At 42.3% G+C, this 24863-nt stretch overlaps 1 protein-coding gene and 1 non-coding gene across 3 annotated transcripts in view; both read right to left on the bottom strand.

Moving 5' to 3' along the window:
* Positions 1 to 4122: 4122 nt before the first annotated feature.
* LOC128433940 (E3 ubiquitin-protein ligase DTX4) overlaps positions 4123 to 24863 on the bottom strand; it is a 37670-nt gene continuing 16929 nt past the window's right edge. For both annotated transcript variants that reach the window (XM_053417824.1, XM_053417822.1), the window contains exons 3-12: positions 20906 to 21120; positions 19923 to 20812; positions 9266 to 9327; positions 8986 to 9147; positions 8702 to 8763; positions 8439 to 8605; positions 8194 to 8347; positions 8006 to 8095; positions 7787 to 7885; positions 4123 to 7270 (exon numbers count right to left, since the gene is read on the bottom strand). In XM_053417824.1, coding sequence (XP_053273799.1) covers positions 7139 to 7270; positions 7787 to 7885; positions 8006 to 8095; positions 8194 to 8347; positions 8439 to 8605; positions 8702 to 8763; positions 8986 to 9147; positions 9266 to 9327; positions 19923 to 20812; positions 20906 to 21120 — 2033 coding nt within the window. In that variant the 3' untranslated portion in view covers positions 4123 to 7138. The remainder of the gene's footprint in view (positions 7271 to 7786; positions 7886 to 8005; positions 8096 to 8193; positions 8348 to 8438; positions 8606 to 8701; positions 8764 to 8985; positions 9148 to 9265; positions 9328 to 19922; positions 20813 to 20905; positions 21121 to 24863) is intronic.
* trnay-gua (transfer RNA tyrosine (anticodon GUA)) lies at positions 10058 to 10144 on the bottom strand. Its single transcript is given in 2 exon segments — positions 10058 to 10093; positions 10108 to 10144. It is a non-coding gene; the product is annotated as a tRNA-Tyr (tRNA).

Genomic DNA, 24863 nt, shown 5'->3' with positions numbered 1-24863 from the left:
TGTCAATGGTACTTGCCAAAAGCCCATGTTAGCATCTAATTTGCTAAAAACTGTTGCCCCAGCTAGCATGCCCAGAGTGTGCTCGACAGAAGGCAGGATAAACTTTTCTCTGCATACTGATTCATTCATCCTTGTGAAATCCACACAAATGCGGACATTGCCTGCTTTTTTAGGCACCACCACCATCCCGGCGCACCAATCAGTCGGCTCCTCAATCTTGGTGATTACGCCCATCTTCTCCATACGGTCTATCTCCTCCCTCACTTTTCCCATAAGCGGCAGAGGAACTCTGCGTGGTGTGTGGAGAGAGAAGGGCACAGCCTCTGGCTTTAATTTAATTGCATATGGCCTCCGAACAAGACCCAAGCCGCTACACAGTTTCGGATACAGATGTTTCACTGAGTCCATGGTGATGCTTTCAACCCTGCACACAAGCTGGAGCTGTTCTATGGCAGGCCTTCCCAACAGTGCAGTGTGCAGGTCTTTTACCACATAAATGTCCTCTGTGGCTGTCTTTTTGCCTCTGCGTAGTGTTTCTCTGGCAACACCTAGGACAGAGAGCACATTGCCACCTGGCCCAACCAATGGGCGTGTCGGCACTGCCAGACGCCTCACATCATGCCCCCCTGTAAGGTCATGGTACACCTTGGCTGGCAGGGCGGTGACATCAGCACCAGTATCTATTTTAAAGCACACGTTTTTTTGTCGTACTTGTAGCTGCACTGTCCACGGGTCTTTTCCAGTATCCACGGCTCCCAGGAAAAAGCTCTCTTCTTCCTCTGTAGTGACAGCATTCAGAGATGTTGCACTGCTTCTGCACACTTTGCCATAATGTCCCTTTTTGCCACAGTTGTGACACACAGCATCTGTAGCAGGGCATTCTGATTGTCTATGTAAGGGCATTTTTCCGCATCTATAACATGCTTTTGGTCCTGGCTGTGGCCATGCATTAGCTTTATAGCTGCTTGGTGTTTGTGCTTGTGGCTGAGGCTTAAAGGGAAATTTGGGCTTTCTGTAGCTTTTAGCATGCACTGCGTCAACATTTGAACACTGGCTAGCACCGCCATTTTCTCCTCTTAAGTCAGACTGCTGCCTTCTAACTTCTTCATACTGTCTTGTCTTTGTTATAGCAGTTTCAAGTGTTAGGTGTCTGTCTAGCTGTAGCTTTTCTGACAATGAGACGTTTCTCAGCCCGACCACTAACCTGTCGCGGATCAGCTCTTTCTGTAACAGTCCATAGTTGCAGTGTTCAGCTAATCCGTATAGTGCAGTGATGAAGGAATCCACCGTTTCTCCCGGCAGTTGCACACGCAGATTGAACTTCGCTCTTTCGTATATGACATTCTTTTTAGGCACAAAAAATGTATCAAAGCCCGCCTTGACATCCGTGTACTTATTCCTCTCATCTGCAGTTAGCGTTAGCCCCCTTAGCACCTCTTCAGCTTCATCGCCCATGCAATACACTAACGTGTTTACCTGGTTTTCCTCCGACGTCGCGTTTAAATTGCTTGCAAGCCGAAAGCGGTCAAATCTCCTAATCCAACGCTCCCATTCTTGAAGCTTGGTAAAGTCGAATGGCTCTGGAGGTTGTATTGTGAACGTAGCAGTTGGTGTAGGTTGCGCCATATCTGCCGGGTCGTCTCCTCTTCCTCCGCCAAAACGATACTTTCTCCTCACCTTCTTTTTTTTTTTTTTTTTGCTTACAAGTCGCCCAGTTCTGACACCATGTCAAGTTATGGTTATAATGAGGTTCGTACAGCGACGTATTCGAAGTCGGTCTTTATTAAACCTTATTAACAGCAGAACACCCGTGTGCATGTTACCGGTCTGTCCATCAGCCTCACCCAGGTCTTCCTTCACATCCTGTTACTACAAAATAAAAGCATCCCTTACACTATTATTCCATCATACCACAGTAAATAAAACATGAATTAGACCCCAATCAATGTCTAACTGTCAAAAAATTCGAACAAAATATTCCATTACCGATGTTTGATACCAGCTTGATATCCTTTTCTTTTTTTTAAAGCATGTTATTATTTCTAGCAAAATGTCCTCCAAGTGAAAGCACTCTTGTGGAGTAGCTGTTTTCATCCTGGGTCAAAGTCATCACCTCCCGTATTGTAAAAGGATTGGTAACTTGTCAAAAATAAAATCTTCAACGATCACCAACCATCCAGTGAAAGTCTGATTTCAACGGGCTTCTGAAGAACATCTGTTTTTTGCCGACAGCACTGAAAGACATCAGATTGCAGCGTCCTCTAGCGGCTTAATAGTGAAATGTAATATGGAGGATTGGCGATCCAGACAAACATCGAGTGTGAAGGGTGGAAAAAACACACATTAGCGTATAGCGTCACACTCATACTCGGTAAATAGAAAGTTATGAACCCTAAAATACGAGTAGTATCATATAAATAAGGAATATGCCGGGAGGGAGAACCGGTCAGCAGAGTGGCGCAGCGGAAGCGTGCTGGGCCCATAACCCAGAGGTCGATGGATCGAAACCATCCTCTGCTAGTGACAATCTTTTTCTTCGTCTCACTTTACAGAAGCTGTTTTTAGACGACGCGTCTTCACTTAATGCACATTTACCACTTACAAGTACTTCATAGTTTTACTTTAACATCGGCTTATTGTGGTCACGGTAGTGTAACACGGCGGAGCTGCATGTAAACACATGTCAGCTTCGAGCACTTTCCATTAAAAGCATTAAGGCCAACCTATCTTTGAACAGCTGGGGTCGCTTTTGTCTGGTCGATGCGAAATAAGTTCCGGAGCTAAAAAGAAACATACGTCTATTGAGATGAGGGGCTGGAACGTACGGCCGTGAATTACGGGTCTTCCCCTGACACTAAAACGGAGGGAAAGCACTCTGCAGAGGAGGAGGTTGAAGACGGAGAGAAAACGTAGAGAAACTTAGTGAAACTGAAGTAAACTGATCATTAATATTGATGCAGCTGCCAGTCATATGATGCAGCTCTGATTGTGTTAGTTTGAGAATCATGACACCTCTTTAGAATCATGGCTCCACAGGTGAACCCTGACTGGAACATGTCTCTTCTCCAGTATTATGCATCGCTCAAATATCTCCCCAGTGATGACACCAGAAGGACAGCGGCTTATTGACAATGCCATACTGCCAAATAGTACAATTTACAACTTTTAATACTGGCTTTGAAATTAGATTTTTAATTGTGATAGTATTGATATACTTATTTATATAGCAATGTAAGACAAATTTGTAACTATCAATATGTACACCTACACACATCTGGTACATTTATTTGGATGAGAATGTTCTTTTCTAATTGAATAAAATTATTGATATCATTTATAACGATATGACAATGGCAGGGCAGGGTTGGGGGACAAAAGCTAATTAGTAGATACAAGATTTGTAGATATAGACACAAACAATCAAATGAAATGTCTGTTTGTTGTTGATTGATTGATTACATGTTGGGAAATGTTGTTAAAATTTAAGTGGATTTTTTCAAGTTTTATGCCGCCTTGTACATGAATACAAACAATTTGAACACAACAGATTTGTTTAATTTGTTCTTTTATTTATTTTCTTGTATTAATCATTCGTATTCCAGCATTTATTTTTGCAATATTTACACTTTGTTTTTCTGATCACAGGTTTGGATTCTCTCTTTCCCGTGCAGCACCTATGATCCCCTCCTCCCCAGCCTCCCCCCACAGGTGAGAAGACGACATCACGGCAGGCCCTTGTCTGCAGACGTGTGGAGGAGACACTGCCTTTAGTAGCGATGGGATGGAACGATGGGATAGAAACCAACAACCGAAGGGAGAAAAACTTAAATGGTGAGTTACGCTGGTCATAGCTGTTTGCTACATTGCTTCCATGGCTGCAGACACTGCACACCACGGATCAGAGCCTTTACCCAACATTCATTCTCCTAAAAAATCATTTGCAGTTCATGATCGTAATTCGTGCACCAGGATGAAGGTCTGCTAAAGAGGGACTACATCTCCCTTTAACTCCACAATAACAAAATCATGCTGTTCATGATGATTCAGTTCATCTGATTTCACTAAATCCAAAGAAATGTAATAAATATAGTAATGTTATTTAATTCAATACCTTGTAGACTGTTTAGAAACCAAACCCTTTATTTCTATAACACAAAGTCACATTGAAATCAATGCAAGTGACTATGTAATTATACAAAGTCAGTGTTTGAGCCAACAGAGAGAGTAAACTGCCACAAAACAAGAGGGCATTCATTTAGAGATCTTAAAATAATCTGTTCCATCATGTGACCTGCACTTGAATCACTGATGATAAAAGAGAGGACATGAGATCAGGTTCACTGTTGTTGGGAGTTGCAGTAAGAGAGACACTCAGTGCAGACCAGGAGCCGGACACATGATGTGTAGAGGAACAGAAGGATTCTCTACCTCACAGACAACGTGATATCATTATATTTCACACTCAGATAAAAGTCTACCATCAAATTCCTTTTCCAAAGAAAAGTAGAGCTCAGCTTAAAACCTGCTTAACTTCTGTACACAATTAAAATCAAGAACAATAGTGTCTTTGTAAACCAATTGTAACAAATGAAAGAGCATTATTATTACTATAACATAAATGTAGGAAATTATAAAAAGGCAAAATAATCTATAATAGTGTAAATAAAAGGCTAAACATGTTACTATATTTAATATTAAAAATCAATAAAGAAGTTACAGTACAGGGAGAAGCATCATAAATCATCAAAACAGTTTAAGGAGGATGTGATTCCCACGTACCCAAATAATACTCTAACCTGGGAGCATGTTGGTAGTATACACAGTACACAAATCCTCCTCCACACACACGCACCACACACACACTTACAGGCTGGGCAGCATGGAGATGACAGGAGAGCTACCGTTGTTGCTGAGATAAGATAAGTCGCTCACTTTTCCGATTAATCACAAATTAAAGGCCCCACATTTAAAATCTTTTCTCAGGCTCAAGATTAGGCTTTTCTTCCTGTTTTGTCCTGAAAACCACTGACCACCAGAGTAATAACCTAAAATATATCAAACCTTCTACAGGCTCACAGCACTGAACCCTTACTGGCTGACATCAGCAGCTCATCGCAGTCAAATACGATCTGATGCTGCACACGGGCCTGATTTGGATTGCCCGTAGCAGCTCACCTGACTGAAATATATCTTGGGTGATTAGATCTCGTACCTTGTTGATATGTAAACAAGCTTGTACCTTTTGACTTTTAATAAAGTACCAGATATTTACTAACATAGATCTTGATCTCTCATACTGATGATTAAACCAGGAGAACGCTGTGCCCATCCGAGTCCTAGAGGAGTGAGTCATTTAACTTTGTTAATTGGAAAAATCTGAGACTCAGGAACCAGGAGCAGCTGAAACAAATTCCTCCCACTTCACAACTCTGAACGTTTTGTTAACTCAAGATTTCTCCACTTAACTCTCCACTAAATGTCTTAGATTTAATATAAAGAGAGGTTTGAAAAGCATGTAAATATGGTATCTTTAAAATAACATAATTTGACAGGAGCCAAGGTCCTGGTCCACCAGTGGGTCTTCAGTTTCATGGGTGATAACTTGATGGTGGATGGTGATTTCTTGCTAGTCAGCGTTAACCACAGATATCCTTTGTGTATCACCCAGGGCCAAGATACATTCATCTAAAACTTTCTTCTCCTGAGCAGCACCGTGTTTCATCACAGGAGCTTCAGCTCTTCCTCTCTCGATCTCTCCACCCTCTCCAGCCGCCAACTCTCACTCACTCTGAGGGACTTCCTGGCTGTAAGACCAGCATCAGGCTCTTTATCTGTCTGACAGTGAAGCTCATTAAACAAGAACTAAACACTGAGGCTTTGAAGCAAATTTTCAGTGCATAATTCTGGGCAGAAACCCCCAACCCTCTTCATCACATCTTCCCTGGCTTCCCACTGTTGATAAGACACAGCACCATCTACATCCAGTGAAACCACAGGAAGCATCAAAAGGGACAAAAATAAAATAAAGATATACATGTAAATACTGGTACCTGTGTATTTAGGGTTAACTTGTACCACAGTGGCTCGATAGTAAGACTCCAAATATGCCCAAATGACGAGGCCTTGGTTTGGTCTTGTGTTTTTCAACATAGACGTACATTAACTCAGCTTACGTCATATAAACCCAACTCATAAGTAAGAGGTAATGCATGGAATGATGTTACATGAGGATTATAGCAATGAAAAAAAAATAAAAAGTATTGTTTTGATTCGTTACAGTAGCTTGCAGGCGGAGGTGTAGTTCACAAGGATCGCCGCCAGAGGGAGCACCAGCTCTGTACTTCAGCCATAAGCAGGCAGGTGGTTTGAACAAAGCATAGATTTGTCTGACCTTCTTCCATCGCTCTTGGTTTCCATGCGTTTTTATTAAAAGCTCGAGTACCTGAATAGTACCACACAAGTTATTTTGCTCTACTCCTATCCTATGCCACATTCACACACCATCTTGTCTCTTTCTGCTACATTTCTCCTGTTCTCCTTCCTTCAGTTACCTCCCCCACTGCTCCAACTTCTCCCTCCCTTTGTCCTTTCCCTCCCAGTTTTCATTGAACTGCTCTAACTTCCAACCATCTTTTCATGTATCTCTTTTCTCAGTAAAGTCAACTTGTTTTGTCCTAAATATTAGTTCTGGTTCATTCTTACTTTCTCACATTAGTACCTCGCTATGTAGTACCTGAAACCATGAGAGCCCTTGTTCCTCTGTGTTATTTCGAATCCACCTGTGCCTCTGCATTGCTTTCTTTCTGTGGTGTTGCTCCCACAAACTCCAACTTGTGTTGATGTGCCTGCTCGAGAGCTGTGAAGTCTGAACTGACTCGCACTGACGAGCGAATCCAACAGTGACTCCATCAACATCTAGATAAGTTGTTAACTCTGCAAAACAAACCCAATGTCTTCCATAACCTGAAACGTCCCCCCGCACCCCGTTTAAGTGCTGGAAGAGTCTCAGTCCAGTTTCTCCTCTTTTTTCCTCGATTTATTTTCACGGTGAGGCCCACTGCTCTCTCCCCATTCACCCGTTAACCCTTCACTGCTCTCTCACTGATGTCTCCTCCTTCTCTGCTGCTCGTTTGTCCGTTCACTTTTCCATCAGTGCGTCGTCCTCTGTGATACCCTGAGCCCGGAGCTCTTCCAGGACGTTGTCGAGGTGTCCAGGGTCAGGGAAGCCGTGGCCTGTCAGATTGGAGCCAAACTCTGTCTTATGGTGGACCTTGAAGAACAACGACAGAGTTGTATTTAGCTTCAGTGATAATAAATCTTTACACAAACCACAGTCGCTCTGAGTTACAGTCATAATTTATTACCACCACTAAGGAGGTTATGCTGGCAACCCTGTCTGTTTGTTTGTCAAAGTTAGTTAGTTGGTTTAATGGTTGCTTTGTCAGCCGGATAACTAAAAAAAATACTGAAAGGATTTCAGTGAAACTTGGTAAAAGGCTTGGACATGGGCCAGGAAATAACCCAATACATTTAGGCACAGATACATTAGTATTTTTCACATTCTCTAATATTGTGACGTTTTTTGTTTACATTTTGGATCGATATAAATTTTTTTTTGGGTATTTTTAATTTGGTGCGGATCCAGATAAAAATGCAGATGAATTATATTTAAATTTGGTTTCGGGGGCAGTTACAGGAATTTCTCGTCACTTTGTTTAACATTGCGAGATAGGGCCCTTGGTGGAGATATGCACTCTACTGGGTGACATTCTAGTTAAACATGTACCTCATTCCAGATGACGGTGTCAGACTCTCCTGTAGTGCTTGAGGTACCAACTGAGAAGATCAACCTGCGGTCCCACGCTACCAGGAGCAGTCTCAGTACCTGACGAACACATTTAGGTTTGTGATGAAATGTTAATTTGAAAAACACGTATTAAAAATGTATCTCTGTTAACAACAGTTGCACATAAGTGTCTGTAACAGGACAGTGAGTTGGGTTTACCTGGCGTCCTTTTTCGCTGTCTGGGAGGTAGCAGTGTCGGGGAAAGCCTCTGGCAGTGAAGGGCTTCCCTGGGTTGGGATGTTCTGGTCCCTGAAAAGAGAGTGGACACTCGTGCTGATCAGACTGACCCTGACAATGTATTACATCTGATAATAAAACACCCCTGTCAGTCCAGTTCTTAGCAGTACCTGAATTCCCGGGGGTATGTTGTAGATGATGCGTATGGATTTGCAGTCAGGGTGTCCTGGTAGAGAGTGAGGGATGACGTGGTACTCCATCTTGCCTGCCGGTTGGTTGCCTGTCTTTACGCCGTAGATGGTTTTACATGTGGGACACTGAAGACTGAAAGAAAAGGGGGATATTGATTGAATATTGGGATGATTTCATTAAATCCTATGAGGGAATGAAGACGAGTGTTGAGTCTCTGATCTACCTGCCGTCCTTGTTCCCGTTGTTATACATGGCCACTAGACACTGGAAATGGTACTGATGTCCACACTGTGCCAGTCGCCCAACGGACTCTGCCTTAGTAACGTGCCCCACCCCTGGACCTTTGTACCCAGATGGACCCCCCAAAGGCTCCATACAAATGGTACAGTCCTGGGGGAGATGAGAAAAGTGAAAGACACTCATTATAAAACATTATCATAAGTTACAGCAGCATTATGAAACACAAACACAAAACACAGGTCCTACCTCCTCTGGTGCACTTTTTACTTTCTGCAGGTACTTCTTTACCACCTCCTCTGGGGTTTTACCTGGAGACGAAGAGGACAGGGAACAGAGGGGAGTGATGAGTGGATGAAAGGCTAGAAAAACAGTCCAGGCTGTAAACCTGTGTGGCAGCTGATGTACAGACATAACAGAAAGGCTGATGATAAACACAAAGATTGAAATTCTTTCTCTCTTATCAGGCTGATGATTCGATATTTTTAAAGAAATAACAGCAATTCCAGTACTTAGACTGGTTTCACTCTTACCCTTGCGAGCTTGTTTCTTGGTGGTCTTCCTGCAGCAGTGGCCAAAGCTTGGCACTGGTTTGATTTCGCTCTTGCTGACAGGTGGAGGATGCAGCACAAGTTTGGGAGGCCTGGTCAGACACACAGGCAGAGCGGCAGCACTCATCAAGATTCCTGTGATCCCTGAAATACCCAAGAAAAAAAAAAGATTTAAAAAAAAGAAATTCCATGATTTTAATTTCCTGAATTAGAGATTTTTCCTCTCAGTGACAGCACTTGGTAAATCAGAGAGTGTTTTTACCGGCAAGGGCAGGGTGAACAGGACTGGATCCGTTGAGGTTCTTCACTGGGACGGTGGGCACACTGCAATACAAAACACAAACTCTTTAGTGAGGGTGGATTTTCAAATTTCCTACAATTACGTCCGGATAAGACGTTACAGGTTGGGAAAAGTCGACCAAACTGATAACTCACTTTGAAACACTGATGACAGTCATTCTTACAGTCAGAGGTCACAGTCAAGAAAACTAAAAGCTTCACGCAAAGATGAAAAAAGAAAACGGGCAAATTATGTCAGCTGAATAAATTAGCGACCTGTCCAACTTCCAAAAAAAACTTCAAAATGTGGTACAAAGAAAAGTTGTTGTTTTCTTGTCCCTTTGTATCTTCTTTCTCACAGTGTTACTACTGTGTTTGCTGGCTGGAGAGGGCTGTCGGCGGGCTGTCGGTGTGTGTTTACGAGAGCTAATCCACTGAGTTTCCATCTGCTCACTGAGCTCAAAGAGACTGACGTCATACAGCTGCTTGCTGGGGATTACCTGCTGCATCACAAAGCCCATCATCATCATCATCATCATCTCTGACGGACAAACACAAGTTTCAGACATACAGACTCAGACCATCAGTTTTCATAGATGACAGGATTTCAGTGGAGTCCAGTGTATTTGATGGTAATACTCGTAATTGCTGTATAGTAATAACATGACTATCCAAATTTTGTACTCAATGTGTTTGAACACCAATCGAAGATGTGTTAACTAACAGCTGCCGATGTGTGAGTGGGATTATAAGGGGGTCGAAACAAAAGACAACCTCCTTCGAGCCGGATTTGAACCAGCGACCTAAGGATTACGGCACTAACCACTACAGTCCTCCGCTCTACCAACTGAGCTATCGAAGGGGATGGGAGATGTTAGTTCACAACCCCGTCTAGACAATGGTACAGTCCTGACAGAAGGCCAGTGATCATGTGCTGTTTCCGGTTGAAGGTTTAGCTTTAACAGGCTCTGTGTTAGTACACTAAGCCGCTTTCACTTAACCCCACTCAGTGACACATGACTACGCGCTGGTGAATGATTCACTGGTGTGTGTGTTTGTGCATGTAGGTATGTGTGTAAGTATGCGCTGGGAAAGAGTACGAGGAAATGATTATGTCGGTGTGAAATGAGGTGTTACTTCAGAGAGTAAAAGCAGAGTGTGAGTAGAAGAACAGTAAACATACAGAGTGAGGGGTAAACAACAGTAAGCAGTCACGCTAGGAATGACCAGATGACACTATTCCACTCTGAGTTTCCACAAAGTCAAGACAATCCGGAAATGATGCAATAACACTGGTGGTTTTCCCTTTGTGTCTAGATCTATCATATAGTAACGGAGTAGAGCATAGAGGGTCAGATGAGTAAAGAGGTGGTGGGACTAGTTGCATCATACACTATTCTTCAAGACACATAAAAAAACAGCCACCTCAACATGCTCTTTAACACATTACAGGTCTCTACTGTAAACACTGAGCTGCAGGGTCAAAACGTTAAGATAACAAAGAAACGATAAACTCATGCCATCATCTTTTCTTTATTTGTGTACATGATCTTTTTTGTGATATAAAAAAAATTGTGTTTAGCGATTAGAATGCAATATTGTTCAACTGCCATCCAGCTCCATGATTTCTTTGACCAACATCAGCTGGGCTTGAAGAACAAGCCAATAAGTAGTGCAATGAAGCTAATGAAATAAAACCCAGAAAGACTGACTGATATGCAATGGATACTCTTTTTTGAAGTAAATACATGTAAATGAATACATGTATTGAGATCAGGTACATATCTGAGACACAGAGAAAGGTGTAACTGTTTACATTACACGCAGGACAACTTTCCATTCTCTGATACAGTTGAAAGGATTTTTTGTATATTACCCTGTGACAACCCCACTATTCCTGAATCTGGATCTGTGCAAACACTCTCTACTTATGCCTGATTTTATCAAAAATAACAAACTATTTGTTTTCTTGTTTAATCAGTGTGAGCACATGGCTGCATGTGGCTACGATCACATAGTTAATCATAATAAATTTCCATCTGCGACGATCCGATTAGTCCGAGCTTCGCCCTGTTTGACGAGTGTTGTGCTGTCGTATGCAGTTGAAGTAGTTTATGGTCTTACACTTGTCATGAAGATGTATTTATGACAGCCTCCTTTCAGTAGGCTAATGATGGATGATAAACACATCTATTAGATAAGTCCAGGATCAAGGCAGTGAGTGACAATGACAGTGATCTCAAACATGCACTACTCACTTGTTGTCAATCACTTTAGATCTATAAATAGCACGACTAACGCGCTGCTGCGTTAGCAAAGAAGTATTTAGGAAGTGAGGTAAATAGGAGAGCCAAGTCTGATCATAGATAAGCTTCATGCGGTTCATTTACAAACTGATGAGCTGATCACACACACACACACACACACACACACACACACACACACACACACACACACACACACACACACACACACACACACACACACACACCTTTGTTAGCACAGCTTAGCCATTAAGCATGGTAGTTGCCACATTGGTGACGTTTGATAATTGTGTTTATACAGATGGTACACATATGATGTAGTTCCTGTAGTAAAGTTGTCACCAACCTGTGAGAGACCCCAAAAAAAGTCAGGCCTTTTATTAATGCTAAATGGTACATATTTATATAGACCACTGATTGTATTTAAAAAATGCTTTACCACTGTATCAACTCTAACTAGCATATCATTGCAACACACAAATAAAGGCATGTGGTCTTTTTTATGTGTAAAGAAAATTATATAGTTTATTGTAGACAACAATAACAAAAAAGGTGTCATTGCTACTTGTTGTCCACTGAAGCTTCATGCAAGTCTTAATAAGTAGTACTGTAATGTGTGATAACAAAAGCAGTCGGTCAGGTTCCTTCTGTACATATACTGTTCAAAAGGTTCATATTATAATATGATTTATTTTCATTAATTGGTTTTCATCGAACTGATTTATTCCAATTAAGTCTTAACAACTCATGCAACAACATTCACAATCAAAAGTTACCTGGTACAAATAACAAATAACCCTGTACCACAGCCCTGCAATGGGTCTTATTTGATATATGCACTATTGTCTGTGCCAGAAAGGTGTTGATTGGTGGTTTTCATTATTTGCGTTCATGGGAACGGGCGTATTGTAGGACAGATGGTCGGACAACCCCAAAAATAGTGCCTTTAGCCACAGCTGTTGCAGGGTGGAGGCATAGAAACAAGTATCCAAATCCCCAAATTCCAAAACATTACCTGCCCAATGAACAAACATCCAGTAGCCCGCTCAAATAAACACATAAGTAGATGTCACTATTCATCCTCCATAAAAATACAAAAACAAAGAAGGAGGAAGTATTAGTGGGGAAACAGGAAACCAGGAAGCTCTAAGGGAAAGTGAGACCAGTGAACAAGAAAAGAACCTCGGGAACTTTAAAAGAGGACTATCCCGTCGCTGCCTGGGGGGATGGGCCTGAATGAGACTCAACTCTCTTGACCCCCAGTGACCTCAAATCCAGCCTCCTACCCACTGCTCGCTTCCCACCAGATCACACACTCCCACAGCTTTGTCTTACACACTCCTTTTAGCCCTCACCCTTCTGCTCCGTCTATTCCCCCGGGCCCAGATGGACGTCGGCTGGACTGATTTAGACACCAGACAATAACACACTGACACACATTCTCACACACATATTGCCACATGCAAATAAAGCTGCATCCACAGCCTCACACACACACAACCATACACACAAAAAACCACGCCCCCCCCCCCCCCACACACACACACCAACGGGTGTGTAGAAGGTGTTTTAGTCTCTGTCAATATTTTTCCATCCTATATTCTCTCTTATTGCTTTTATATTGTTAGAAATACGAATAAGTATTGAAAATCAATATGATATAACAGCTACGGCCTTCACGTTCAAATATTAAATTCAATTCTATATTATTTGTATAGTGTCAAATACCAATATAAATTATATTACAGTTAGCATATTAAGGTTGAGACCTTAAATATTATACAAAAACACAACAGTTCCCACAATGAGCAGCACTTTGGTGACTGTGGAGAGAAAAAACTCCCTGAATTTGACTTGTCATGTGTCTCCAATGACGACTTGTGATCAGATCTCACTTCCCTGCTCTCTACGTGTACAGCGTGTATGAGAGCGTGAGAGCAGGGTAAGGAAGAGCCGAGTAGTGAATGTGCTGCATAAAAAATAAAGCCAATATGTGGGTCACAAACAATACATTCTATGGTAAGTGTAAAAGTATTTTCAGTTCATTGTTAAACTGAAACAGGTCAAAGAACACCAGCCGAGTACGCAGTGCCTCAGTGTGACCCAGAATGTGTCAACAAACATCCCAGACCACCTCTTAATGTGTGTCCACACCTGAACTTAGGCTGTACATTTGGGTTCAGATCTTAATTCAAGGTCAGAGCAAGGCCCTGGACAAGGCTAGAGGATATTTTTCGTGTTGATTGTCTTGGCAACAAATAATTTTTCATTCTTTAATATTATAACTTATGTTGCTCTTTTGTATTTTAAATACATTGAATACATATAAATAATTTTATACACAAATAATGAATTCATATTCTACAACAAATACTCTAATAAGCCAGATGTACAGATCATGCAGATTGTATATATAGATTCAGTGATCCTAATTGATTTTATTATTTCAAGGATAAAATAGCAAAGGGATCCTTGGTGTTATTGAACATATAAATCTCTCCAGGAACTGTGTATCTCTTTTCCCTGTCATTTAGTGCCTACTGTTCAATCAAAATATTAAATGTCTAAAACAAATTAAAAAACATGTGAAATGTTAAAATACCTAAGATCACACAGAGACCACGGAAATCTAAATGTATCAGCCACCAGCAAAACAAACACAGCTGTCAGGACAGTTACCCTGGGAACTATCTGTTAAAGTCCATATGATTGTTGCGGTAGGTCGCAACTGAGATTGTGTACTTTATTCACCAGAGCAGTCGCATTCTTCTCACACATTCCAGGTTATCAGTTTTGTCCAAGGTTTCATTCTGCATGTTGTCTCTGAACGTGTAAAAAAGCGGTAGATAAGATTGGGTCCTACAGCTCCGCTCTGTGCAGGACGAGATAAGATTGAAGCTGCAGCCTGTTGGTGAACCCAACAGGTGCCAACACATTCTCACTGCCCATTTCTGCCTCTCTGTTCTCATCTGATCTGCTCAAACAAAGTCAGACTGTGCAACCACAGTGTGCACCAGCCTGTCCTTAACAAATCAGTTTCTTCTCCACTCATTCATTTCCTTTGTCTTGTTCCTATAATCCTCCACTGCAGAGAGAGTGAACATTCTTCACGGCAGCTCCAATCAGAATTGTCAATATTTACCTTTTCTGTGTGGGAAAGGAGGACACTATGTGGTTGTGTGTTTGTGTGTGGGTGAATCCCTTCACAGCCGGGCATCACTTTGTGAGTGTGCAAGTGTCACCTCCTCCTCTCAGTGTAGTGTTGTCCTGATTTCTTGCACCACTGTGTGATCAATCTTTGACAGTTTGCTGACTCATTTCATTGTCTTGTACCCCCCTCACCCCCTTCTCATCAGTTCCATGTCTCAGGCCACTGTCTGAGTCTGAGACTTTCTACACACAAACACACACGCACATGCACACGCACGATTGTGTTTGTCTGGGGGTAGCAACAATGCTGACTGGACCAGCACCATTGTCTGCCTCTTCCCCACCGAAAAAAGATTCATATTATGAATATGCTGGATCAGTAAAACCATCTAAATGAGGGGTCTTGATACAATGCTTCACCCACCCAAAGCAATCCAAACACCCCAATAAATACTCTCAGGGTAAGCTTGAAAGAAAAAACAACTATATTAAACAGCCTGAAACTTAGAAACCTTAAATACTAAAGAAATGAGCACAGCAAGAACTCATCAGAATCAAGACTGCAGAAGAATAACATAGGAGAAAAGCAAAGAAAGAGCAGGCAGAGAAAAAGAAAATGCCAGAGCAGAGAGAGAAAGAGAGGGGGAAGGAGAGGAAACAGAAAGAAGAGAGAAGTGGAGGCTTGACATTGTGCTTCTAATGCAGCCCAGACTTGGGTAATCCAACAAAGGTTACTGTGGAGACCAACAATGAGGCTCTGAGGGGCCCAGACTACTGAGACGCAACGGGAGAGGCGAGAGGAGAGGAGCCAGGGAAGAGGAGGAGGAGGGGGTAGGGCAAACAGTGACAGGGCCAGGGGAGGAACTACAACTCGAAACTATCTGACCTTGATTTCAGTTCGAGGTGAAATAAAACTCACCATTATTTAAACTAGTAAAATGCATTCCTTTTTCACAAAAGATGTGAAACAAACACCTGCAGTTTAGCATGGGAGTCTTTTTTAATGAGATGTCTCTATTCATTGTTGTATGACATCATGACTGAAATTTGGAAATGTCTCAGTGAAATCTAGTGAAATCTTTTTTCTGTTCCACACAGAAAACTATTAATTAGCATCACTTTCCTCTCCATGGTACAACAGTGAAGTTTACATCTCATTCTTAGGTTACATCTAAACTTCTGGAGGTTTAGAGCTGCTAAAAGGAAGTTTAGAAACACTGCTGGTCCCATTTTGGTTTTACAACTCCGGGGTTGTGATTTAGTTTGGATGGTCAAAAATTGAGATGTTTGGGAACGATGACGTAGTCTTCGACACTCACAACGGCTTTCTGTGATTGGTCAGGCCAGCGCAAAACGCAACACAGATAATCAATTATAACCATTGCTGACCCTGTTGCCTTTGCTAATGGCTGTTGTGCAGCTAAATTCAGAATTATATAATGAACAACTGCTTACATGGATAGCAGACAAGCTATTATTCGAGCAAGCTGCTACAATGTACATAAGCAGTCACAAGTTGTGCATTATCAGGCATGTTAGTCTGGAGGGGGATTACAACTGATACAGAGCCAAAACGCAAGCCTAACAAAGAGAACGGTTTAGTTCAGGGGTGTCCAAACTTTTTATCCTGAGGGCCACATACAGAAAAAAATGTGAAGGTCTGGGCCACTCACGCCGCTACACCCCCCTGCCCTGGAGCGGACTGTTGACAGTGCGCCTCAATCGCGTAGTTTAGGGCGGGGGCGTGGCTCCACCTAGTGTCAAAACTGAGTAGTACAATACAGTGGGCCATAGTCCATTACATTACAATTAATTTAGCTGACGCTTTTATCCAAAGCAATTTGCAATCAGTGCATTCAAGGGAAGGGGAGAGCGGGGTAATGTGAGACACCCCCGTATCTAGGCAACGGAACACATTTGTGGTCATGTGATCATTATGTTTTCAAGCCCCTCCCATTCCACCCTTGCCATGAAGGAGAAGTTGGTGAACTTTACCCCTAAGCTGGGGTAAAGTGAGACACAAGACCACTTTTTTTTACAAACAATCATATTTTCACTGCCCTTTGTCCTGAAGACATTCTGATCATTTCCATTGCTGAGAAACATCCTGAATTAATAGGAAATGTGTAAATTTTACTGATATATGATTTTAGCTCGCCTAGAGGGGAGCAAATGTAAAAAATGTCTCACATTACCCCGCTCTCCCCTACTCGAGGGTACAAACCCAGAACAACAAGAATCAAGAAAGTACAATTTCTTCAAAAATAGAGCAAAACTACATAGTGCTATAAGTAACTGCCATTTCAGTGCTACTAAATTATTATTATTATTTTTTTTTTTTTTTTGAATTTTTTTTGAATTAAATTTTTTTTATTAAAATTAATCTTAAGCAGCGGAGCCGACAGCTAGAAGCCGGTGCTACTAAACACAACTGACCCTCGTTTTTTTTCTTCTCCAAAATAAAATAATAATAATTTAAAAAAAACATAATGTTAACAACAACTGCAATATATAATACTACGGTCTGACAGGTTTTGCCAAATGTAACTCAAAACTATCAAACAAGGTACCGAGTCGAGAAAGCTTCAATTAAAATAACCAGTAACTCACATACAACTTCAGCACCAGCTTACGGATTTGTGTTGAGATGAGCATGATACCATGCTCTGGGGTCAGACGCGAACGCAGCCTGGTGACCGTCAGTCCAGCCGCAGAAAAACCCGCTCTGAGGGGACTGACGTCGCCGTGATACACAGGTAGCTCCGTGCTAACTTGGCTAGCCTGGCCGCGGCTCCGGTGTTTGCGCTCCCCTCGTCCGTGTGAGACAACGCAGGCTCCTTGTCTCCCCCAGTCTCTGGGATAGCTTCGCAGTGTTGGCAGTGAACCATGTCATTTTTTAACTCAAATTGGTCCCATGCAACACTTCGCCGTGACCTCTTCATGTTTACTTTGGAAATGGAACAACACGGTAACTCGCAGCAAGTCGCAGGTAACTGAGTAGGACTGTGGCGTTTTTTTTAAACACTGCCCCCCGTGGTCAAATGTGTAATTAGCGAATTTCTCGATGAAAAAATTATTTCATCGACGAAATTCTTAATGATCAATTAATCGATCGTCGATTAATTATGCCCATCCCTAATCCCTAGTACTAGTTTTCCCAACAAACCATCTAGTTGAGATTTCACTCAAAAGCACACATATAAACCTGGTGGTGGAAAATCGGGAACGAAGTTTGTAGGATTTATAATGTAATACAAAAAACCATGGTATACATCCAGCAATTGTAGAGATATTTCTGTCTGAACCAAAGTGGTCGAAGCAACTGATAGAGCAACAGACACATTGTCATCTAAAGACAGTGTTCCTCGTTAAATAACTATAGACTCTGGCAGCCCACCACAGTCTGATCAGTCCTGTGACAGTTTCATAATGAAACAAAACAATTTTATACCACACTCATATAACATAGAAGATAACGTGTTGTTAATTTGATAACTTGCTATATTGGAATACTGTGTGCCGCACATTTATTTGTTACACTTTTTCAACGACCTCCACAGATAGAATCCACAGAATAGAGAAACGCTGACAGAACATATAAGCCGGCATCGCAAAAAGGTCTAAAATATAATCTACTGTATACGTGCATTTGGTCATTTTCTAAATAATTAAAATTATAACTTTAGCAGAATGGAAAGTTATCCCAGACCCACTGACATGTGAACCAACCAGAATGAAAGTGAAGGATGTCTACAATGTGGAACTGCAAGGCAGTAGATAGAGGTATAAAAGACACAAGTATCAGGACAGCAGTTTTGAACAGATTTTGTTGGAAAGTTATCATTCAGAAGAAAGTTAGAGAAACAAATACAAGATAAAAGAGAAATGACAGGAAAGGAGAAGAGGAGGTCAGGGTCTTAACAGTGAATAGAGAGGAGCAGTTGTTCAAGGACAGTGTTCAGGCTGAGTGGAGAGAGGTAGTGGGGGAGGAAAGCAGCTAAGTCTTGCAGTTCACTTGTGTCAAATCCATCGCCTTGTGCAGCTGGCTGACAGTGTCAGCTGACTCATTGTATTCTTTACCATAAGTGTTTCCACACTATTACCGGCTATCAAACAAAAGTAAACCAGGTTACACTGACTACATGAACCAACAGACCTGAATTCAATCGACAGACTGAAAATGCATAAAACTGGAATATGGTTCCAGTGTTACTACGGGAAGATGGACAGAGGTATGAGAGAAAAATAGACTTAAAAGATTTGTCTTTAAAGTGGAGTGTTGGTGTCTCACTATGGTCCTTCAACTCAATTGAGTGCACAGTATATTTAATAGGGTCATTGTGTGATCAAAGGTTGGTGGTTGAGACCTGAGACAGAGCTGCTTGCTGCTCTTTGAAATTTGCATACCATATGTATTAAATAATTTTCGAGACAAATTGCCACACACACAGGAATCCAACTAAGGTCAATCTAATTTTTTTTAAAGACTTTGTATTCTCATTAATCTACACGGATTCTTACTTTACATGGATTAAAAAATGTGTCTCGTACATAAATCCCCACAGTTCACTGGCATCTGGTTCTGTTGACCCAAGACACAATGAAAGGAGGGTGGTTGCTGCTGAATCTCATTCATCTCCACTTCCTTATGTCTGTTCATTTTTAACCTTCATGAGCAATCATTTCAATACATCACTTTCCCCTGTGTTAATAACATCTGCCTCAACACACCGTATCTTTGATTAAGGATACGCACCAAACTAAATACAAAAAATACACTTGAACAACAGCACAAAGAAAACCTAAAATTTTCAAGAGGAATGAATGTGAATCTGAAGAATCACACCTGATATCACACCGCTCATAGTCAGTGCAGAGCAACACCACTCGTTACAACACTCACACATATGACAGCCGTCAGTGGGAGTGATAAGGGTTGTTTGGGTAAATGTTGTTGTGAATGTGAATATTTAGTGCTGCATGCCCAGGCCTGCCGGATATTTGCATGTTTCAACATGCGCATGGGCATGTGTCATTGCAGGGGATAGTATTCAGACTGAATACAACAGGACTGCATGATATGTACAAATCTCCAATATGAGATACACTGCAACGATTAAATGAGATGAAAATAAATAGTTCCACTGCCTCAGAAAATTGCTGAAAGTGAAGAAAATGCTTCAAATCAAGCTCCTGGTTTTGTGTGTGTGTGTTTCATTAACTCACCCTGATGCTATGAGCGCTCTGGACTGGGCCATTGCAATCCTCTGTAACGCTGGTCTGCTCAACCCGGCTAAACTTGACCTCTGTGGCAACGGGGCATGGCACACTGTTGATGCGGACGATGGTGTACGCTGCGGATTCAATACCAATGGCGACGGAGATGGCACTGGAGAAGGAGGTGTGGTCACCTTGCAAGCAGGGGTTATTAATGTGGCAGTTGGCACTGAATCATTGGCTGTGGATGATGAGTGTTTGGCTGGAATGGGCGGAGGGTTCAGGCTTGGGTTGGATGATGGAGGCTGAGGAGGTGGGAGGGATGGCGGAGGTGGCCTGTTGGAAGACAAGGAGACACCCAGAGAGGACGTGCCAGCAGTAAGGGCGGCCAGCGACTGAGCGAAGAGCTGGGCGTTCCTTCTTGGCGAGGCTATGTTTCTAGAGATAGCGAGGCCGTGCGGAAGTGTTTGGTAGAAGTTGGAGTTCAGCTGCTGTCCTCGTCCCAGAGTAAATGATTTAGATGGACTCAGAGGTCTGGATGCAATGGGTGCTAAGTTCTTCGGCCGCTGCATGGTTAGTGAGCGTCTGCCAAGAGTCTGTATCCCTGCTGTCCCCCCCCTTGGTCCTACTGTGTTTGTCTTCACACTAAGGACCAATAAGCACTGCTGACAGGAACAGGGCTGACCCAGTCCAGGAGCTGACAAGCCTCCATTAGGGTAGACAGAGCTTCCAATCCCCATGCTGACCCCTGACACTCCCACACCCAGCAAGGCTCCTGTTAGCCCTCCACCTACTCCAACACCTCCGCCTTTGGGTACAGGGAGAGGACCAGACACTAAAGGGTAGGCCATATCAGCACGTCTCTGGGTCCTCCGACACCTCTGGCTTTGTCTGTTTACCTGTAGCAGGGAAAACAGGTTCAGAACCACAGATATGGAGGAAGTGTCAAGTTGATTATGTCATTGATGTTGATGTAAAGAATTAAAACAAACCTGTGTCATGTTTTGAAAATCAATGAGGTAGCAGAAACCAAGTGGTGTCAGGTCCAGGCAAGGCTGCTGGCGGTTGTGGGCACTCTCAATGGCAATGGCCACCTCCATGTCATAGGGCGTCCATGAACCTGCATCGTTTTCCCACTCCCACTGCCAGCCCTGACCCGGGGCCGAAGCGGGGTCATAAAAACTCCTTCGTACCGGACGGATGGTTCCTGAGAAGCAAAAAAGAGGAACATTTTAATTTAAGGAAAGAACTGATTCGGAAGATACAAGAAAAAAATGTTGCTGATAAAGTTTCCCCATTTCTACCAAGGTAACAAAGAAATTGTTGGTTGTTTTAAAAGCATTTAGCTCTTCATCACACCCGCACCCTATCTTACAGTTTATTGTGTGTAATACACCAAATACACCCATAATTAATTTAGAGACCAAGTAAACAAAGACAACTAATTAGAACCGTGTGTCTGCCTGGGGGACCTTTTGAGCGACCATTAAACTACCACAAGCTTACATTGTGAAAAATAGAGCTATCTAACCATTATCTTTGAATGAGCACAAATTCAATAAAACATGCTATGATACAACCTTTTACATAACCCCATTTAGCCTGACAACGAGGAGCCTGGCTTGTGGCAAACTACAAAACACAATGTTGACTTTGAAGAAAAGAGAAGTAGATGGGAAATGTCACACTTTTAAGATAAATGCACCAACAAACAAAAGTATTTTCATGGCAGTAAAAGACGATTCAGTGTGTCTTGTTTGAAGGGACGTGGTCCCTGTAATGAAAATGGTCAATCAAGAGTTTGGTAAGAAGCTGAAAACTCATTTAGAATATTTGTGCCTGTAGGCAGTCTTTCAATGTGGCCAGGACCACATTCGTGTTCACACTGCTCAAAGATTGTGACCACATGTGGCCACGCCAAATGTGGTCTGACGTGATCATATCACTATCTGATCTGAGTGCGTTCACACCTGTACTGAGAGCTGTCCACAAAGCACATGTGAATACCAGGTCTTCACGAGGTCCGAGTGTGTTCTTACTCTGCATCAAAACTCTGCTATGACTGAATATTTCCATTTCCATGCATTTTAATGTGATGCAAATTAAGTAAAAAACTTAAATTATGAAAAAGCACTTGAACATACATAAGCCATGATGTAGCCTTTCCTACTAGATGCAGGGTTTGAATTGGATTATTTACCTACTTGGGTGAGTAGGTGAACACATCAACAACAATAGTGTCTACAGTGGGGGTTGCCAGCCTCGTGGTCCCAAGTGGTGAGTTAAATAGTTCACACTTCATCAACTTTGCTCTTTATTTCACATTCACAAACTCACATACTGTGGTTTTAACTTCCAGTCCAGCCTATTATTGACAAAGGCACAAACAAGGCTAAACTAAATAAACACAGCTGAATGAATAATTAAAAACACAAATATATCCAGAATACAACAACTTCTCTCTGTCTCCCTGTGGGACAGAGGGATGGGAGGAGTGTCCCTCAACCAACCAACCACAAACCACTTCTTTCTCCAGGGGTGATGGGCTATTCAGTCAATGCCAGGACAAGGAGAGGAAGGTATGTGTGTGTGTCTGTGGGTGTGTGTTTGTGTTTGTGTGTGAGAGAGTGAGAGTGAGAGAGACGAGTGCAAAGCTCTGATATTGGCATAGGGGCATGGGTACACAGACATCAAGGAGTGGTTCAATAGATAGGGGATTCATTTGTTTTGTGGATAGAGACAGTGAGAGGGTTAATAATTAATACTGAATTATCACTCACTGAATTGTTTATTGTGTTGTGTCTGGCGGTGCACTGTAACGATATATATTGTGTAACGGCACAAAAAGTATTTTAGCATTATTTATATTGTAATTTTCTTTTTGCCACACATCCCTCTCCTTGTCCGAATTTGGACAGTACTTTATGTTCTGCAGCATGGTACAGATGCAGGCAGGAAATTAGCTTGAAACCAAAACTAACAACCATGGTAGTTTGGACATGACACAGAAGGGGGGCAATCTGAAGGATTCTGACCAGAGGAGACAAAACAAGCAGCAAGTGACTGAAAAAGGGGCTACTTTATGATTATTTCCCCTATTTTATTCAAAAGCATGGTCTTTCAGTTTGAGAGCAGGACTTATTGATTTCATGTGCAGATTTTGGAATGCTCTCAACTCAAATATTTCCTGTCCTTTCTTAGATTCCCTGTGCTCCGGCCTCTCCTCGTGCTGTTTATGTGTGCACATGAAATGTCTACTCTCAGATTTCCCCTCTGGTCTTAGTTTCAAATTTTTTCTGCAGTTAGAATTTTTTGGTGCAACTAGTCAAACTATCCGGCCAATAAAATGCCAGGCGTAATGTTGACGAGTGAAACTTTCTGTGTGTTAGCTGTATGTCTTTGAGAGCCCTGTATGGGTGGCTATTTAAACCAGATTCAACACTCCCGCCCTCCACTGATTACATCATCATCTATACTTGATCCATTGATTACATCATAATCTATACTCGATCCATTGATTACTACAGTGAGTGAGTCCGTTCTGAGACTGAAGACTGAGACAGCGCCAGAGAGTATAAAATAATGTTCTTCCTCCCACCTGTGATCAGTTTACCAAAATAATCTCAGGTTCTAAACCAACAACCTGTATCTTAGATCCCATTCCTACAAAATTACTTAAAGAAATCATGCCCCTAATTGATAGTTCGTTACTTAACACAATCAATCTGTCATTATCATAAGGTTATGTACAACAGTCTTTTAAAATAGCAGAACAATATCAAACCCCTTCTAAAAAAAACCACCCTAGACCCAGAGGTTTTAGCCAATTACAGACCAATATCTAATCTCGCCTTCATGTCTAAAATCTTAGAAAAAGTGGTAGCCAATCAGCTGAGTGAGTTTCTCCAGGAAAATAATATATATGAAGACTTTCAGTCGGGGTTTAGAGCCAATCACAGTACAGAGACACCCTTGGCAAAAGGCCCTTTTAATAGCCTCAGATCAGGGACTTGTGTCTGTCCTCGTTCTGTTAGATCTCAGTGCAATATTCAACAAAATTGACCATCAAATTGTATTACAAAGACTCAAACAGTTAATTAACATTAATGGAACCGCCCTTAACTGGTTTAAATCGTATTTTTCTGATCGCTCCCAATTCGTGCAAATTAATGATGAGTCATCTGTGCGCACCAAAGTTAGCCATGGTGTTCCACAGGGCTCTGTGCTCGGCCCAATTTTATTCTCCATATATATGCTTCCACTAGGAAACATTATCAGGACACACTCGGTAAATTTCCACTGCTATGCAGATGACACCCAGTTATACTTGTCAATAAAACCTGAACAAAGTAATCAATTAACTAAACTTCGAGCATGTCTCAAGGACATAAAAACCTGGATGACCCGCAATTTTCTCTTATTAAACTCAGACAAAACAGAGGTTATAATATTTGGCCCCAAACACCTTAAGGCCGAATTATAGTCAATGCACGCAAAACACGCAACGTGCGCTTGCGTGCGCCCGCCAATTTTTTCGAACTATACGACAAAGCGACGTGAGCCTCACGCAGCCCGCAAGGCTTGTGATTGGTCTGTTTACCACATCCCGTCCGGAGTCTAGTTTCCGGTTTCATGCCCCACAATACGCGGAAATTACGGAAGACACATTACGGACACATGACACACGGAGCTTCTCTTTCCAGCTTCTCCATCCCTATCCCCCTTCCCCGGAATCCCTTTGCTTTATCACCCGCAGATCCAGGGCCTCTGTGGCCGCACCATGGATTGCGGTTTGTGGATCGCGCACCGGGGGTCGCAGTGTTGGATCCAGTGTGGCGGATTCTGAGTCATGTGGGCTGATTGTGGTGCTGGTGGAGGACCCTGTGTCGAGTTGGCATTGGGTACGGGCGGTGGACCAGGACCGCGGTGGTGGCCCTTGGTGGGTCCTGG

The sequence above is a fragment of the Pleuronectes platessa genome, chromosome 3 (genome assembly GCF_947347685.1).
Source record: "Pleuronectes platessa chromosome 3, fPlePla1.1, whole genome shotgun sequence".
Lineage (NCBI taxonomy): Eukaryota > Metazoa > Chordata > Actinopteri > Pleuronectiformes > Pleuronectidae > Pleuronectes > Pleuronectes platessa.
This window is presented reverse-complemented; position numbering and strand designations above follow the sequence as displayed.